Below are 17,289 nucleotides of genomic sequence, written 5' to 3' on the forward strand. Positions count from 1 at the left end.
AGTTGGTTATGAGTAGGCTCTTACTTAATTTAGCGAAGTTCAAAATGAGACATGAATACTGCTTGCATTTATCTCAGTATTTTAGTATGCAACACTGTGACAGCACATTTTGGTTTTTTGCTGTGTCGTTTACATTTTGGTGGATATTCTATAGGAAAACTGTAAAGAAGGTCACGTGAGTCAGACTGTTTTGTACACATAAAAATTTGAGGGAATATCCTCGCGGTCTGGCGGTTAGGATTTGGAGTTTTCACTGCCAGGGCCAGGTTTGATCCCTGGTCAGGCAACTAAGATCCCACAAGCCACATGGTACAGCAAAAACAAAACAGAAAAAACCCCGATATTGTTAAGACGCTCTCCACAAAACTCTCCTAACAATTTTTATGCTTTTACCAGTAATATAAAAGTACCTACACTTCCCTAAAACCCAATGAGCACTGGAAATTAGTATTTTTAAAATTTGTAATTTTACTGAAAAATGAACGTTTGGGTTTTTTTGTTAATATGTTGCTTATGAGTTTTATACATCTCTCAGCTGAGTTTTATCTCACTGACTTTTTAAAGACCTATCAGTATATGTGTGTGGTATATTCGTCCTTATTGGCATATATTTAAACCTCTCTTTAAAGGGGATTGACTGCGATTCTGTTAATTTATACTGACCAATTTGGGAAGAACTGACATCCTTAAAATATTAACTTTTTCCAATCTACTACTCTTCTTTAATTTATGAATCCTTAAATTTAATTATGTTTGTGAAAAAGATCTTACATTGTTTTATTAAAGTACTAGATGTTAGTCTACCATTATTTCTACTTTGTTAGCTAACAAAGTCAGGAAAGTCCAGTGTGTACACTTTTTAATTTGTATTCATGCTTATTTTAATCTATTCTGTTTCCATCCTTTAAAAAGCTGTCATTTGCAGATAATTTGCTAGATCTCAGAAACTGTACTAAAGTCTTTGCATAAATTATCTCATTTTATCTTTACCTGAACTAGGGGTAGATATTACCAGCCCCATTTTCCAATTAATGACATTGAAGCTTTGAAAGCTAAGAAATGTGCTCAAGGACACAAAGGGACTTTACTCATTTCTCATAAACATGTTATCTATTTTACTTTTTTAATCCTTCTAAGACTCTTATTCTCCAGTTTCAATTATTTCACAGTATCTTCTGAAGCCTATTTAAGTTGTTTGAATGTTCATTACCCGAATCTCAGCAGATCTAATGGTTGCAGGAGAAAGCAAAAGTCTTAAGAATGAACGTATTTAATGTGCCACTGGCACTGAAGTGATATGTGCACACCCCACAGAACTGTTGTTTATATATAATTTTTTTAAATACTGTTCATTAAAATGACTATATTGTATATGTTTAAAAATATACAATAGTTTAACAATACGGGTGAACAAGAAAACTGCTTGGAGTTCTCTCAACTAATGAACTCAAAACATTTCTTCCACGTAACTGTAAACTCTGCTTTCCACTCAAAACACATTATCTTTGTTGATTAGTATGACAGATCAATTCTTTAAACATAATAATAATACAAAGTAATTATATTTAAAGTGAAAATGTAAAGCACAAAAGATGTAAAAAAGTTGGTGAAAATGAAAAAGATATGCTCAGTCACAGTCATGGCCACTGACTTAAATTAAAATCTATAGGAAGACTAATTAACAGCTAGAGAAACAAAAATATCCACAAGATTAAGCCTAGCAAAGGTCTTAGAAAACTGACATACAATTTTCATATTGCAATTCCAGTATGAAGTGAAAACGCCATATAATGATGGCTCACAATTATGTCAGAAAATCATGCCAAAATACAATCCACCTCTATTTATTCTCTTCATTTGGAGAATTAGTGCACTCTTAAAATTAGAACTAAATCTAGTTTTTAAAAGATGAAACAAATATAATTGCAAATTTTTAAATTTCATTCACAGAGATAAAATATCAAGCTGTTTCATCACTATATATTAAAAATTCTTTATTCTAGGGACTTTCCTGGTGGTCCAACGGTTAAGACTCTCCATGCTTCCACTGCAGGAGGCATCGGTTCGATGCCTGTTTGGGGACTAAGATCCCATATGCCACAAAGGGTGGCAAAAAAACAACAACAAAAAACTTATTCTAGTTTTCCATAGTCTAGCCTTCTTCCATATAAAAATTTTCAAAAAAAAATTTAATTAATACTTTAAAAATTGTATTTTTAAAAAACCTCTCACTGTTATCCTTTTAAATCTATCTAGTTTTCCTCTAATATTTTAAAGTTAACTTTCATTCTATCTTAAGTAAAGTCCTAACCATCTTTTTTTTCCCCCTTATCCATCCCTCAGCTAATCTTTTTATTACCTGGCACAGTGAATTTTAAACTTCCTTTTTTTTTTCTTCTAGTCAGCAAACCCTACCTTCAAATGGAAGTTTAAAAAGAAGGTAAGCATACTGATTAACGTTCATTACCTGAAATCAAGTTAAGCAATATTTAACATTTAAGTTGAATAACTGGAAGAAGAGAAGTAGAAAGAATTAGTTTGTAAGCTAGTGTTTAAAAAGATCTTGAGAAATAAGGGACAAATTACAGCTCAATGATATGGAAATGTAAATACTAACTATACAGAAAATTCAAAGAGAATTTAAAGTTAGGAAATCCATTAATAAAGTTCAGCACATTAATGGATCAAAGGAAAAAAAAAATCAACAGATGCAGGCCAAAGCATCCCCCAAATTCAACTCCTCTTTATGATAAAAACTTCTAAACTCTAAAGGAAGAGAATTTAAAGAATATTTACCTAAGAGAACACTGCAGTATCAATACTTAAAGAAAAAAACACTGGAAACACTCTTTCAAGTACCTATACCATTAAAACTGAATCTAACATCATTATTAACAGAAAACACAATTACAGAGAAAATGCAAAAAGTCCACTAACTAGTATCACTACTGGATTTCATGGACTCTGAAGATGCTCTTAATTATTAGATGAACCATTATTTTACATACCACTAAGAAAAACTACTGCTCAGTAAAATGATATAATTCGTCATCATTTATAACTGTAAAATACATACTGGAGTTGGCATGTGTGTGAAAAATAACCAAAAGAAATGCATTTAGAATATTAAAACTTCTTCACATCACATTCAGGGTGCTACTGTGGCTCACTTTTCTGCTCAAAGCTGTTCAATGTCCATGTCTAACTACAGTTTTCTCCCAACAACAAGGTGTTGATGAAGCATCTCTTAATTATCATCTGTAGAATCTTCTTACAAGTCAATGACACTTACTTCTCAAACTTTGATGCCAGCACTTTATTTTTTGACTAAAGTCATTATTTCATTTTTGCTAAAGTAAGTTAAGCAGCTTCTGTTCAAAGTTGGAAATTTTGTGATAAAAAGACTCTCAATGTATGACCACGTATCCTATGACTGAAATATGAATCAAACAACCCAGGCTCTGACTGCTGTTTAACTTCTTTCAACTCTTCCAAGAGCAATTTATTCTACTTTCAGGAGTACTGTCTGATAAGTATTAGCAATGTATGTAGTAACCAATAATGACTGTAACTCATGTGGAGGGATACAAAATGAGTAGTTCCTGAATACTGCAGGCTGTGATAAATACATTTCAATTTCAGAGATACTGACCTATAAGGAGGAAAGTGCACCTCAGAATCTATGCAGCATGGTCATACATTTAATAATGAAAGTTTGCATAGTCGATTTCTGCATGTCAACAGAGTCTGTTATAAATTATAAACTGAAATTGTTACTTTTAAAAAACTGCTATTCACTATGGCCACAAAAGTTACACAACGTAACACAATACAGTTAACAATGCATATATAAAAAGCAATATATAGTATGGTATAGGTGTAGACTCTGGAGCCAGACGGTAAAATTAAAATTCTACCTCCACTAAGATTATGGGTTTCAATCCCTGGGGTTTCAAAGTTTCAAAGCAAACTTAGGATACAAGAAAATGTGTATTGGGAATTCCCTGGTTGTCCAGTGATTAGGGCTCGGAGCTCTCACTGCCAAGGGCCAGGGTTCAATTCCTGGTTGGGAAACTAAGATCCCACTAGTCACGCAGCACAGCCAAAAATAAATAAATACATGAAATGTGTAATTATGGTAGGGAGATTTTAGAAGTTATTATATTAGTACTGTCTGAAGAACAGTGCTGGCACACAATAAGTGTTTGATGACAATGGCAAAGACGATAATGATGATGGAGAAAATGTTATAAAAGGACTTTAATAAGCCTACAGAAATAAACCATGTTCATCAAAGGCATATATGTATGTCCATATATTGTCCACATATTGTATAAACTTGATGCAAATACAAAAATCTAATAATTTTTCCAACTGAAATAAAGAGTCTAAAAAAAGTTAAAGGAAAAAGACAACTAAAACAATTCTACAAAGAATAAGAGAATACTTACTAAGATTTTGAGGAGTTGGAAGACTCTGAGCTCACCTCCTCTCACACACACACCAAAATTATATCTACAGAGCAAGTATTGTTGAGAAAAACCAGAGACTAGTAGAAAAGATACAAAGAAGGAACCACAAAGAGACAGAAGTGGTGCATATGCAGTACAGTCAAGGTCTATGCATATCCCTGGGTAGGTGACCCACAAATGGGATGATAATCACAATTGTAGAGATTCTTCCCAAGGAGTAAAGAATTGGAGCACCTCAGTAGGCTCCTCAGCCTGGGGGTCTTGCACTGGGAGGACAAGTTCCCAGTATGTCTGACTCTGAAACCCAGTGGGGCTTACTCTGAGGAGACCTAGAAGAATGCGGGAAATAGACTCCATTCTTTTTTTTTTTTTTCTTTTTTTTGCAGTACGCAGGCCTCTCACTGTTGTGGCCTTTCCCGTTGCGGAGCACAGGCTCCGGACGCGCAGGCTCAGCGGCCATGGCTCACGGGCCCAGCTGCTCTGCAGCATGTGGGATCTTCCTGGACCGGGACACGAATCCGTGTCCCTGCATCGGCAGGCAGACTCTCAACCACTGCGCCACCAGTGAAGCCCTAGACTCCATTCTTAAAGGGCATATACAGAAGCTGTGATTTGAAAGACACCCAGGTTATGCTGATACCTGATCTTGGAGAGTCTCCTGGAAAAGAAGGGACAAATGGAGCTCACCCTGGGGACGCAGTCACTGGAGGCAGCCATTCTTGGGAGCTTTGTTCTACCATGTGGACACTGGTGCTGGCAAGCATCACTCTGGAGCCCTCCCTCTAGCTTATTAGCACTGGGACCTGGCCCAGCCACCAGTCTGTCAGCACCAGTACCAGGAAGTCCAAGCAACTAGCCAGGAAGGGACACAGCCCCAACCACCAGGAGGCCAGCTAATCTTAAGGCCCTTCAGCCCATAGCTGCCCTGGGAATCAACCACACACACAAGTGCACTGGCACTAGCATGGGACCACCCAGCCTGGGAACCTCATGGGACTTCACATCTGGCCATCAGAACCAGGCCCTGCCCACCAGCTGGCTAACACCAACTCCAGGACACCTTTGGCCCTGCAGTTAGAGACCCCAGCACTCAGCTCTGCCCACTAGTGGGTCAGCAATAGCCCTAAGACCCACTAATACTCCACAGCCAGCTGCCGTATGTACAGAAATAAAACCCCAGAGGAACTAAATGAAGTAGAGATAGGCAATCTACTCAATAAAGAGTTCAAGGCAATGATCATAAAGATAGTCAAAGAATTTGGGAGGAGAATGGATTCCCAGAGTGAGAAGTTAGAAGTTTTTAACAGAGGTAGAAGACAAAAAACAACCAAATAGAGATAATACAATAACTGAAATGAAGAACACACTCGAAAGAATCAACAGTAGATTAGATGATACAGAAGAACATATCAGTGACTAGACAGACTAGTGGAAACTGCTGAGGCTGAACAGAAAAAAGAAAAAGAATGAACAGAAATGAGGATCGTTTAAGAGACCTCTGGGACAACTTCAAGTGTACTGATATTCACATTACAGGAGTCCCAGAAGGAGAAGAGATTAGGAAAAGAGGCAGAGATCATATGTGAAGACATAATAGCCAAAAACTTCCCTAAAATGGGAAAGGACACAGACATCCAAGTCCAGGAAGCACAGCAAGTCCCATACAGGATTAACCCAAAGAAGAACACATCAAGATACAGTGTAATTAAAATGGTGAAAGTTAAAGACAAAGACATAATATTATAAACAAGTTATGTACAAAGGAACTGCCCATACTTGCACGTAATTAATCTGTAACAAGGGATGCAAAAATAATACAATGTGGAAAAGAGAGCCTCTTTAATAAAAGCTGTTGAGAAAAGTGGATAGCTACATGCAGAAGAATCAAGCTGGACTACTCTCTTCCACCATGCACAAAAATAAACTCAATACATATTGAAGACTTAAATGTAAGACCTGAAACAATAAAAATTCTAGAAGAAAACACAGGCAGCAAACCCTTTGACATTAGTAGTATTTTTTTTTACACACATAAAAAAGAGAAATTTTATTTCTCTTCTTTTATTTCCCTCCTCAAGGGAAATAAAAATAAACAGATGTGGTACTACTTCAAACTAAAAAGCTTTTGCACAGGGAAGGAAAATACCAACAAAACGAAAAGGCCCCCAATGAATGGGAGAAGATATTTGCAAAGGATATATCCAATAGAGCGTTAATATCCAAATGTAAAAAGAAGTCACACAACATCAAACAAACAAAACAAAACAAAACCCCACAAACAACCCAATTAAAAAATAGGCAGAGGGGCTTCCCTGGTGGCGCAGTGGTTGAGAATCTGCCTGCTAATGCAGAGGACACGGGTTCGAGCCCTGGTCTGGGAAGATCCCACATGCCGTGGAGCAACTAGGCCCGTGAGCCACAACTACTGAGCCTGCCCATCTGGAGTCTGTGCTCCGCAACAAGAGAGGCCCGCGCACCATGACAAAGAGTGGCCCCCGCTTGCCACAACTAGAGAAAGCCCTCGCACAGAAACGAAGACTCAACACAGCCAAAAATAAATTAATTAATTAATTTAAAAAAATAGGCAGAGAATCTGAATAGACATTTTTCCAAAAAACACATACAGATGGCCAACAGACACATGAAAAGATGCTCAACATCACTAATTATTAAGGAAATACAAATCAAAACCACAATGAGGGATCACATCACATCACATCAATCAGAATGAGTAGTATCCAAAAGACAACAAATCACAAGTATTGGCAAAAGGGTGTGGAGAAAAGGGAACCCTCATGCACTGTTGGTGGGAATGTAAATTGGTGCAGCCACTGTGGAAAACAGTATGAAGATTCCTCAAAAAATTAAAAATAGAACTACCATATGATCCAGCAATTACACTCCTAGGTATTTATCAAAATAAAAACACTAATTAGAGAAAAACATGCATCCCAATGTTCATTACTGCAGGACTGTTTACAATCACCAAGGTATAAAAGCAACCTAACTGCACCATACAGATGAATAAAGGTGTGGAATGTTAACCATAAAACAGAATGAAATATTGCCATTTGTGACAACATGCATGAACCTAGAGAATATGAGACTAAGTAAAATTAGTCAGAGAAAGACGAATACTGTATGATTTCACTTACATGTGGGAAAAAAAGGCTCCACCTCACTAGTATTCTGACTGACGCAAAGTTAAAGCGACAATCAGAAAACATCTAATCCCTGGAAACTGGAAGAAATTAAACTGTTAAGTCTTTGGCAGTGCTATGAAGAAACAGAGACTCACAATTTAGTATCAACTAAATACAACCACTGTGGAAAGAACTTGGCAATTCCCAGTAGAGCTGACAATGCATATATATATACACTTCAGTGTACCAATTCCATTTATATCATAAACCCAAGAGAGAAGAGTTATGTACAAAGAGAGCAGCACTGTTTTGAAAATTCAAACAACTTAAAACTTAACTGTAACTATTAATGAATAAATAAGCCACGGCCTATTTACTTATTAAAATACAAGTCTACTATGAAATTAGACTAGGAGTTTCTCAAACTTTTCCACGTCAGGACTCCTGCATAATTTTATAAAATGTTGTACTGAAAAATAATAAGAATGGACTGTCCATATTCCTATCGGGTGAAGAATATGAAAAAGAGGAGAATAAAGCAGGCAGGGAAGGTTATCCTGAGCTCCCATTTGGACTTTGTACCTTTATAATGTGGACACAGTATGCCTTAATATTTATACCCTTGTCCATAACACAGTAACTGTTTAAGCTAATTCCAATTGGAAAGTTATTCAACTCCATATAAATCTCTGCATTCAGTCATTCAAATAATATTTATTGGAAATGATGCCCATGCGCCAGATCATTTTGCTAAGGGGACAAGGCAGGATGAGAAACTGTCTCTACAGTTAGGACCTCAAGAAAACAAAATATAAACTAATAGAATACAACAGCTTCAATGGTAAGTTAAAGATGTCTGTATTGTTCTATGGGACACGAAAAGAAAAGCCTGGGAAAATAAAGTCACAAACAGAAAGAAACCAACAAGCAGGAGTTGTTTTAGGGATTCTATGAAGAAACTGCTTTTTCAGCTCATATTATTGGGCACTTAATATGTATCAGATACATTTTATTTTAGCCATATTGAGTATGGAGTGTCAGGAAGGCAAATGAGTTGTTCAGCAGGCAACGAGAAATGCTAGGTGAGAATCTCAGACAAGAGGAGACAGCGAAGCCAGAGAAGACTGGAGAAAACAGGATAGAGGACTGACGTCAAGGGAGATTCCACATGAGGTTTTAAAAAGAACCACAGCAGAGACAGAAGGCACAGAGTCTCTGAAACACAAAACACTTTTATGTGACATACCAATTGTACTGTGGAATAGTCTCGTTATTTGGGAAATAATGAATTTAGAAATAAGTGGGGGGGAAAAAAAAGGACTGATGATTTTTAGAAGATTAGAGAACCTAAGAAAATTTTAAGGAGAGAGAAATGAGCCAGCAGAGTGTCTGGGAAGAGGTTAAGCAGAGCACCTGGGCTTGGAAGGAGAGCACTGCAGTAAAAGAAATGGAAGAAAGCCTAGGTAGAAATAGAGCAAAAGCATGAAGCTAAAGAGAACAATCATTTACATCAAATGACCATCTACCTTTCTCAGTTAAGTAAAAGAATAAAAAGACTTCAAAAAAATTTGAAAGACTGGAGTTGACAAGAGAATTTTTTTTTAAAGTTTGTAATTGCCACAATGTGCTCAAATACAAATAACACAAAGATTATTCTGTGAGAATACAAATTAAATAGGATCAGAGAAACCATTTACAAAAAGTGCTGTATGCTTTTAAAAAAAAAAAAAACTGCCTCTATTTGAAAAATACACATAAATTAAAACAGCTGGCTAATACCTGTCATCAGAATCTACCCCTTCAAGCAAAAAACATCATATATTTAACCATTTCTGATAGAAATGCTTTAAAGTCATACACTTACCTGTCTTCTTAATTATACATTTGAGTTTAATATAATCATTATCTTGAACATCCTTTGTTGCTGTACTGGAACATCTGCTTCTGCTGTACTATGCAGCATACCATTCTATCTTCTCAGAGTTCTTTCTGTTTCCCAGCTGTCAAGATATAAAGCAACTATTTCTACAGTTTATGTTCATCCTTCACACCTCAACAACTAGGCTGCATTAGCAACTTGCTTCCCATCTGTCTCCTTCAGTCCAGTTTCTAAGTTTTCTAAACATGGCCATTCATGATAAATGTGATAATCTTTCTCATGGAGCATCACGTGTTGAAAGATTAGGAAACACATGCTTTCTGAAACCTGCATCTAGGACATTCATAAATGAAAAAACGAAGTTTAAAGCTTGGTTCAGAGAAGAGTAATAAAATTATTTTCACGATGCGGTTGCCTTCACCAGGGGAAGGAGGTTTGCACAAGGCCATGTCAAGGTTATTTATTGTGTTTTTAGGAATTACTCTTCTGTTTTTTCAAACCTACTTCCTAAATTATTCCTGTAATGTTGTACCATGGTTAACTAAAATTTTGTTCACTAGAGGAAATATAATAATTTTCAGCAAAACGTTACTTGATGTTAGAACTTAGGATAGAAAAAAGGAGCAGCTGTCGGGCTACCCTGGTGGTGCAGTGGTTCAGAATCCGCCTGCCAATGCAGAGGATACGGGTTCCATCCCTGATCCAGGGAGGATCCCACATGCCATGGAGCAACTAAGCCTGTGTGCCACAACTACTGAGCCTGTGCTCTAGAGCCCAGGAGCCACACAGCTACTGAATCCCAAGTGCCTCAACTACTGAAACCCGCGTGCCTAGAGCCCATGCTCTGCAATGAGAAGCTGCTGCAGTGAGAAGCCTGTGCACTGCAAGGAAGAGAAGGGAGTGGGGAGCTCACTGCAACTAGAGAAAGCCTGGGCGTACCACCAAAGACCCAACGCAGTCTTTATTAAATATATTTATTTAAAAAAAGAAAAGAAAAAAGGAGCAGCTGTCAAGAACACATGAGTCATTCAAGAAGCAGCAATACTCGATAATTTTTCTAGTAAAGAAAACACTGATCAACTTACTACTAGTTTTCATTATTTCTCAACTTTAAAAGTTCTCCCCAATGGCTGGAGCCAGAACTGCTAAATAAATACGAAGCACAGCTTAGGTGTTCCATCAGTTTACCTCAGAATCTACCTTTTCTAGTCTCAATTTCCAGTATGCCCCTACCTATACATCCACTCTAGTCAAACTTTAAATATGTGCTGTCTTCTGAAGAAGCTTCAAACTTAAAATATGCCCTTTCCCTACTTCTATCTCCACCTAATGAAGTCCCACAAATTTTCAGTAAGTACCTTCCTAGAATTCCTCCTACTTCAGGGACCCTTTCTGAATGCTCCAAATGAAGACCTCGCATTCCTATGAAACCTTAGCAGTGAACTTCTTGCAGGCATCATCCGATTTTCGGAACTTTTTCAATCTTTACTAGTACAGCGCAAAGCTCACACAGGCTTAAAGAGTTCACCAATAAACCTGAATAATATACAATGTAAAGTACTGTAAAGAATGGGACTGTACCTTAAGACTTTTCAAATAAGACAAAATCTAAACAGCAGCACGGTACAAAAACTCGTAAATAATGCATCACTTTATCGTACTTCAGTAAGAAAACCCCATTTCCAACTCTTACTATATACAGTGTAAAATTATCACTAGTCGCTTAAACGCAAGTTTCCAACAAAATTTTTCCAGCTAAGGAAAAGAAGACTTCAGACTTTTAATCACTTTCGAAGTATCTGTATCCTGTGGCACAAAAAAGAGTTACGAGCACTTTTTTCCCATCAAATTCATTTTTTATTACTGAGATACTCAGGGAGGCAACTGGTGGAAAACCTCAAGATAGGCACGTCAAGGTGCATGTATGACTTTACTTAAGTAAAAATAAAATTTCCTAGATTCTCATTTGCCTTCGTGAGCTCAAGTGCCTAGGCGGTCATCGGCCGTAACCGCCCTAGGGTGGCTTCAAGGGCGGGGGTAAGGCGCGAGGTCGTGATTGCCAGCAGCTCGGCTAAAATACAGCGGAAACTGCAGCCAGCCAGCAAGCTGCGGTAGGCAGGGCAGGAAAGAGGCGCTGCCGCCGAGCGCCTGGAGCCCGAGGGCTCATCACGACTGGAAGGACCACGGCCGCTGTAGGCAGCGAGCACGCCCCCTCCGCGCGTACACGCTGCCGTGCCGGGCCGCCGGTACCCGCCATCCGAGCCGCCGCCGTCTGCTCTCCGACCCCACCTCACGGGCTGTAGCGGAATTTCGCCTTCAAAAGCCACCTTCAAGATGGCGGCTCCCCCTCCCAGCCATCCCCTGCAGCAGGCGTAAATCCGCCGCCATCTTGTCCCCCCTCGCCCCCCCCACCCCGTCTATATTTACATAGCGAAAATCGGGCAGGCCGGCCAGCGGCCTTCACCTCCCGCCTACAGCCCTCGCCTCCTTGCCAGGCCTCACTCGCGCGCGGTGCCCGGGCCGGCCGCGGCGCCAACCCGATGCCCCTCGGCCGCATCCCGGGCCACAGGGAGACCCTCCCCCAGATCCCGCCCTGTAACAGAGCGCGCCTCCGCCGCTGCTCGGGGCAGCCGGGCTCCTTCCCGGGCCTAACTGCGGCCTCCTTGGGGCCTGCTCGCCGCCGCACGCCACACCGACCCGCCTAGCGCATAAGAGCGCCACACGGGCCACCGACCAGGCCGAGACCAGGCCGTCCCACTCGCTCTAGGCCCCGCAGCCGCGGCCGCGTCCCAGACTCACCAGACCCGGGTGCGGGCGCTCGGCGACGGTGGCGGGTGCCGCAGGCCGGCCTTTCTCTGGAGCACTGGGCCGGGCTCCGGCTGGTGGGGCGGGCGGAGGGAGGGAGGAGGGGCCGAGCTCGGAGCTGACAAAAAGCGGCCCAGCTCCCCGGCACGGGCCCGCCGTCAGCACGTCACGTCACCGCCTGGGACAGAAACCCAAGAAAATACGGAAGGGTGAAGTCCCCTCTTCGGCCCGGTTGGTCCCTCGGCGCCTCGTGTCGAAGACACTCAGGCCTTTCAACCTGAGAGTATAGTTGCCGTGCTGCGGCGGGGTCTCTGGCGGCCTGACTGACAACGTTCCTTTCTCCTCCTCCGCGCTCCCGCCCGCCGCCGCCGCCGCCGCCGCCGCCGCCGCCGCCGCCGCCGCACACGCGCCACTGCCGCCGCCTCGGCCGTAAAACCCACGCAGGGCCGCGGTCCGCCAACCCCGCGGAAAGACAGGAGGTCCGCACCTGGGCGGACTGGGTTCTGCCCAGAGACGTACCGCGTCTCGGTGCGGGTCGTGGCCCAGGTACTTGCTCGAGTTGTTTGCAAGCTGTCAAGACCCATGCCTGCAGAAAATGTGTTTTCTTCATCCTTGTAGCTAGAAAATTTAGCAACCCCCGCCGTACCCTTCCTTCGCTTAAAAAGAAAAAAAAAAAAAATTGTAATAAAATGAAAATAGACTTGCCACTCTGAATGGTTTGTGGGCAAGAAGAGCAGGCGGCTTGTTCTAAAACTACCAAATATTTTCATTTTTAAAAGTTAGAGAACCTGATATGAATGTAATGTGGGAAAGGATTAAACTTTGAAAGCGATTTTGCACATTTCAATGAACAATTTTTAACGTATCGTTAATTTTCTATGTACCTTGTGTTTGAGGATTTCTGAGCCTATTGAAATGTAAGTCTTGTGTATTTGTTTCATAAATAACGCTTTTTTTTGTATTTCAGTATTCTTTAATAAATATACATATATACTGGCAGAATTGGCTATGGATTTTTTTTTTTAAAGCAAGCTACATAAACAGCTCTTTAAACGTTAAAAAGGCCTGAAAGGGAAAAATTTGATTAAACAGACATTTATCAGCTCCAAAACCATGTATTTTCTGTTTTTATTACTTTAAATTTCTCTGCTATCTTTCCATACTAAACTTGGGGTCCAAAGATGGTAGTAAGAAGTGAAAAAATGTTGCCTTTCTCTATATTAATCTGGAATCCGACATGCGGTATTTCCTCAGTATGGACCTAAACGATAAAGACATTTTAAATAACAAGGAATACAAAAATAACAGAGCCAACAGAATACAGGTGGAGAAATCTCTTTAAATGTAGAGGCCAAATATTTAAGTTTTCTATCATACATATTGTCAAAACTCCCAGAATGCAACTCGTCCTTGCCTCACATACATTAAAATCATGAAATGCTTTGTAAAAGGAAAAACAGAGGTACAGTTAGAAATCTCTGGGAAAGTCTCTGGGTGATAGTTTTCCATTCAAGTCCATAGCTTAGTTTTGTTTTTGTTTTTTCTGAGTGACTAAATATCCTTTCAGAAATCACAAAAGACAACATGTCATTATTGTTTATAGAAAACTACAAAAGGCTGTGATAGAATATATTTTCACAGAAAGGTGAAGAAAAATATTTTTTCAGGTGAAAAAGAACTAGCTTAACTTCAAATATAATTAACATAATTTCAAAATAATGACAACCAGTGTTTAAATATTTTCCAAAGGCCTTGTTTAATGTTATGGTATGCTAAGAATGGGGTCTGACATCATCCTTTCAACTGTAGTTAACATAATCAGAACACAAGAAGATAATGTCAGTATTCTTGTTAGATCTCCCATGATTATGAAAAATACTAGTAGGACCATCAGTATAAAGCACTTAAGAAAACAGTGGCCACAGTAAAAAGAAAAAGATGTTTCCTAATTTCAGAGTTAAGTAGTAGTTTAGACAGTGTTATTTTTATAATAGCCTTTTAATATTTCATACATTAAAAGATTGTTAGCCTTTGATAGGATACAAGTGATGGCCTAATTATATTTGTTAGATAGACCATTATTAGAATTCAAGAAAGATTATTTAATAGATGACTATACATATGTAGTCAACTATATTACATTAGCTTTTTTAAAATGCAAAGTCATTTGTATTTCAAATACATTTATGGATAGCAGTAAAGAAATACCACTATATGACAAATCATTTTACCAGAAATACATGTAAAAATACAAGATACTTATGATAAAATGAAGAAGTATGAATAGAGATGTGAAATTGTTTAACATTATAAAATATTAAAGTAGTTACAGTAAGACCTTTAGTACACCTAACATCACCGTGAGTTTTAAAGGATCTCCTACATTCTATCTTGTATTAAAATTATTGATCATTGTTTTAGTATTAGGGGAGGGGCCTACAGAATTCTGGACACAGAGTGACGAAGATGTGCTTGGTTCTTGCCTTTGGGGAACTCCATATAAGAAACTGCGCCTGACAATAAAAACCTTCAGAAGTGCTTTCACTTTCACAAAGAAATACACGAAAGGAAAATTTAGAAAGACTGGCCTTCCCTGGTGGCGCAGTGGTTGAGAGTCCGCCTGCCAATGCGGGAAACGCGGGTTCGTGCCCCGGTCTGGAAGGATCCCACGTGCCGCGGAGCGTCTGGGCCCGTGGGCCATGGCCGCTGGACCTGCGCGTCCGGAGCCAGTGCTTCGCAGCGGGAGAGGCCACAATAGTGGGAGGCCCGCGTACCACACGAAAAAAAAAAAAAAAAAAAAGAAGCTTCCACATTTTTAGGGATTTGTTATTGCAGCATCCCACTTCTCAGTACCCATAATCTGTATTAGTCAGTGTTCTCCAGTGTTGACCTATAACAAACCCAGTTATTTCTTCAGGAAAAAAGGGGAGGGGTTTTGAGATCAGCATAGAATTGCTATTCACAGTCTGCAACCATGGGTGAGCCACACACAAGTTCCAGCACAATAAGCAAAGGAGAACACTTCTATAGAGAGGAAAAGGAAGTTATGAGGGCTGTAGTAAACAGAGAGCCCATGGGCTTTCATTGGCTGAGTTCTTGCCAGGGAAGAAGAGGACTCTTTCTTCTTCCTGCTGGGGTCTACTATTTTTGCAGAGCATGAGAGCTTCCCATTCCAGTCTCTCAACTTCATTATATAGAGGTTTCTGTTTATTAAAATTTTTCATTTTCCCCTTTTGATCAAGATTTTTTTCTGAAAGCATCACTGATCAAAAGTCAGCTTTTCTAGTTTCAGCAGTTTTGTCCCTCAGGGTCAGGAAGGACCTTTCCTGGGTGTATTTTCTCACATCAGTCGGAATGTGTACAGATTGGAAACGTACTGAGGTCATATTCAAGCAATAGGCAGGGGTAGGAAGGAGAACTCTCAGGGATCTTTTATCTAAAGTTCATATGTTACATAGAGCATAGACACTGCAGACCATCTAAAGCAGTATGTCATCATCAGAGGTTTGGTGACAAATTTTCATCAGTCCTGGTCTGGATGTCTTCGGAAAGCTGTCTCATCAGATGTTTTCTACTTCTATTCCAAGAAATCTTTAGTTTAAGGTCACCAGATAATGCACAGGTCCAGTCAGCGTTCAGTGCTTTTTATTTTTAGGTGTGCCACGTGAATCCAAGAGTCTTTCCCTGGAGATTGATGCCACACGGTTGTTTAGCTGTACCTGATAAAGGTCCCTCCACTGAGTTGAAAATAATCTTTCTGAAGGTATCTTTTCCAAGACACAAAATCTCTAAGTTGCAAGGTGTGATGCTTAAGGTCTTCATCTTCAGAGAGTGCACTGTGAAAATATTGCTCTATGAAAACATGGTTATTTGTAATAGCAACACTTGGCCTTACAGGATATTGAGTAATTCTGGTAAGAGGTTTTGAGGGGATCTATGAGAATCTTTTTTTTTTTTTTTTTTTTTTGTGGTATGCAGGCCTCTCACTGTTGTGGCCTCTCCCGTTGCGGAGCACAGGCTCTGGACGCGCAGGCTTAGTGGCCACGGCTCACGGGCCCAGCCGCTCTGCAGCATGTGGGATCCTCCCGGACCGGGCCAGGAACCCGTGTCCCCTGCATCGGCAGGCGGACTCTCAACCACTGTGCCACCAGGGAAGCCCTATGAGAATCTTGATGGGAGGGGTGGCTGTGAATTTTGCCAATACCAGCTGGAGATTTTGCCCATACGAAGGTGGTAGCTGATTCAATAGGGACAAATGATCAGCTTTTCCAGAATGTGCTCTCGTACTGACAGAGACGCAACACATAAAAGATGTCAAAGGGTCATTTAATTCACCTGGTTGATGACTTTGATGACTACTATCAATTCTAGAATTAGTTTCCATTTTGGGGAGGAGCAATTCCAGCATGATGCTCCTGTAAGAAGTCTCTGCCTAATACATGAAAAGCGGTGGAGGAAGCAGTGAGAAAAGGGTGTGTGTCTCTCAAAGCTCCCAAACAAAAGGGCATAGGTTCAGAGACAGGAACCTCTTGAGGTTCGTTAGAGATCCCACTCTGAAAGATTTCAGTGATCCAAGGCAGGGGCTCTTGGTAGTAGAGGGGTAGAGCACCAAGAATGTGGCTCCAGTGCCAGTTAGGGCCGGAAGCAGGTTCATCCTGAGTGAGGAGAACTGCTTCCCCAAGCTGCTTAACAGGGAGGAGTGGGAAGAGCCCCTGTAGTTCCTCAGAGCTCTATCACTGAGAACTGGGAGGACGTGAAAGGCTGGTTACTGGGTCAAGGTGCCTGAAATGCCTAAATTAACAATCTCTTTTTCAATCTCTGCCTCTTGGCAAAAACAGTAGAAACTAGAGGGATTTTTTTTTTTTTTTTTTTTTCATTTCGGAGACTTCATTTGCTGGAGTTGAAGATGAAGAATTTCAGCAGTGTTCCTTTTAGGTGGCTTACCTAGAAGGTGAGAGAGCTGGTTTACCAGATTAACTAAATCTGCGTG

General features: G+C 40.3%; 2 protein-coding genes across 6 annotated transcripts in view; both read right to left on the reverse strand.

The window, feature by feature from the left end:
• Positions 1 to 12,646, reverse strand: part of LOC309817677 (zinc finger X-chromosomal protein-like) — a 54,953-nt gene extending 42,307 nt beyond the window's left edge. For 2 of the 3 annotated variants that reach the window (XM_082646942.1, XM_082646941.1), the window contains exons 1-2: positions 12,294 to 12,646; positions 9,480 to 9,615 (exon numbers count right to left, since the gene is read on the reverse strand). The gene's annotated coding sequence lies outside the window, so the exon portion shown is untranslated. The remainder of the gene's footprint in view (positions 1 to 9,479; positions 9,616 to 12,293) is intronic. The other variant, XM_082646943.1, reaches the window with a different exon arrangement.
• Positions 12,647 to 13,313: 667 nt separating this feature from the next.
• The window catches only part of LOC309817716 (eukaryotic translation initiation factor 2 subunit 3-like), a 44,651-nt gene continuing 40,675 nt past the window's right edge, over positions 13,314 to 17,289 (reverse strand). The window contains exon 13 of one of the 3 annotated variants that reach the window (XM_082646977.1): positions 13,314 to 13,560. In XM_082646977.1, coding sequence (XP_082503103.1) covers positions 13,515 to 13,560 — 46 coding nt within the window. In that variant the 3' untranslated portion in view covers positions 13,314 to 13,514. Of the gene's footprint in view, positions 13,561 to 13,963; positions 16,136 to 16,479; positions 17,244 to 17,289 lie in introns of those variants that run through there. The other 2 variants (XM_082646982.1, XM_082646980.1) reach the window with 2 other exon arrangements.

Source organism: Grampus griseus (assembly GCF_964374135.1).
Source record: "Grampus griseus genome assembly, chromosome: Y".
Classification (NCBI taxonomy): Eukaryota; Metazoa; Chordata; class Mammalia; order Artiodactyla; family Delphinidae; genus Grampus; species Grampus griseus.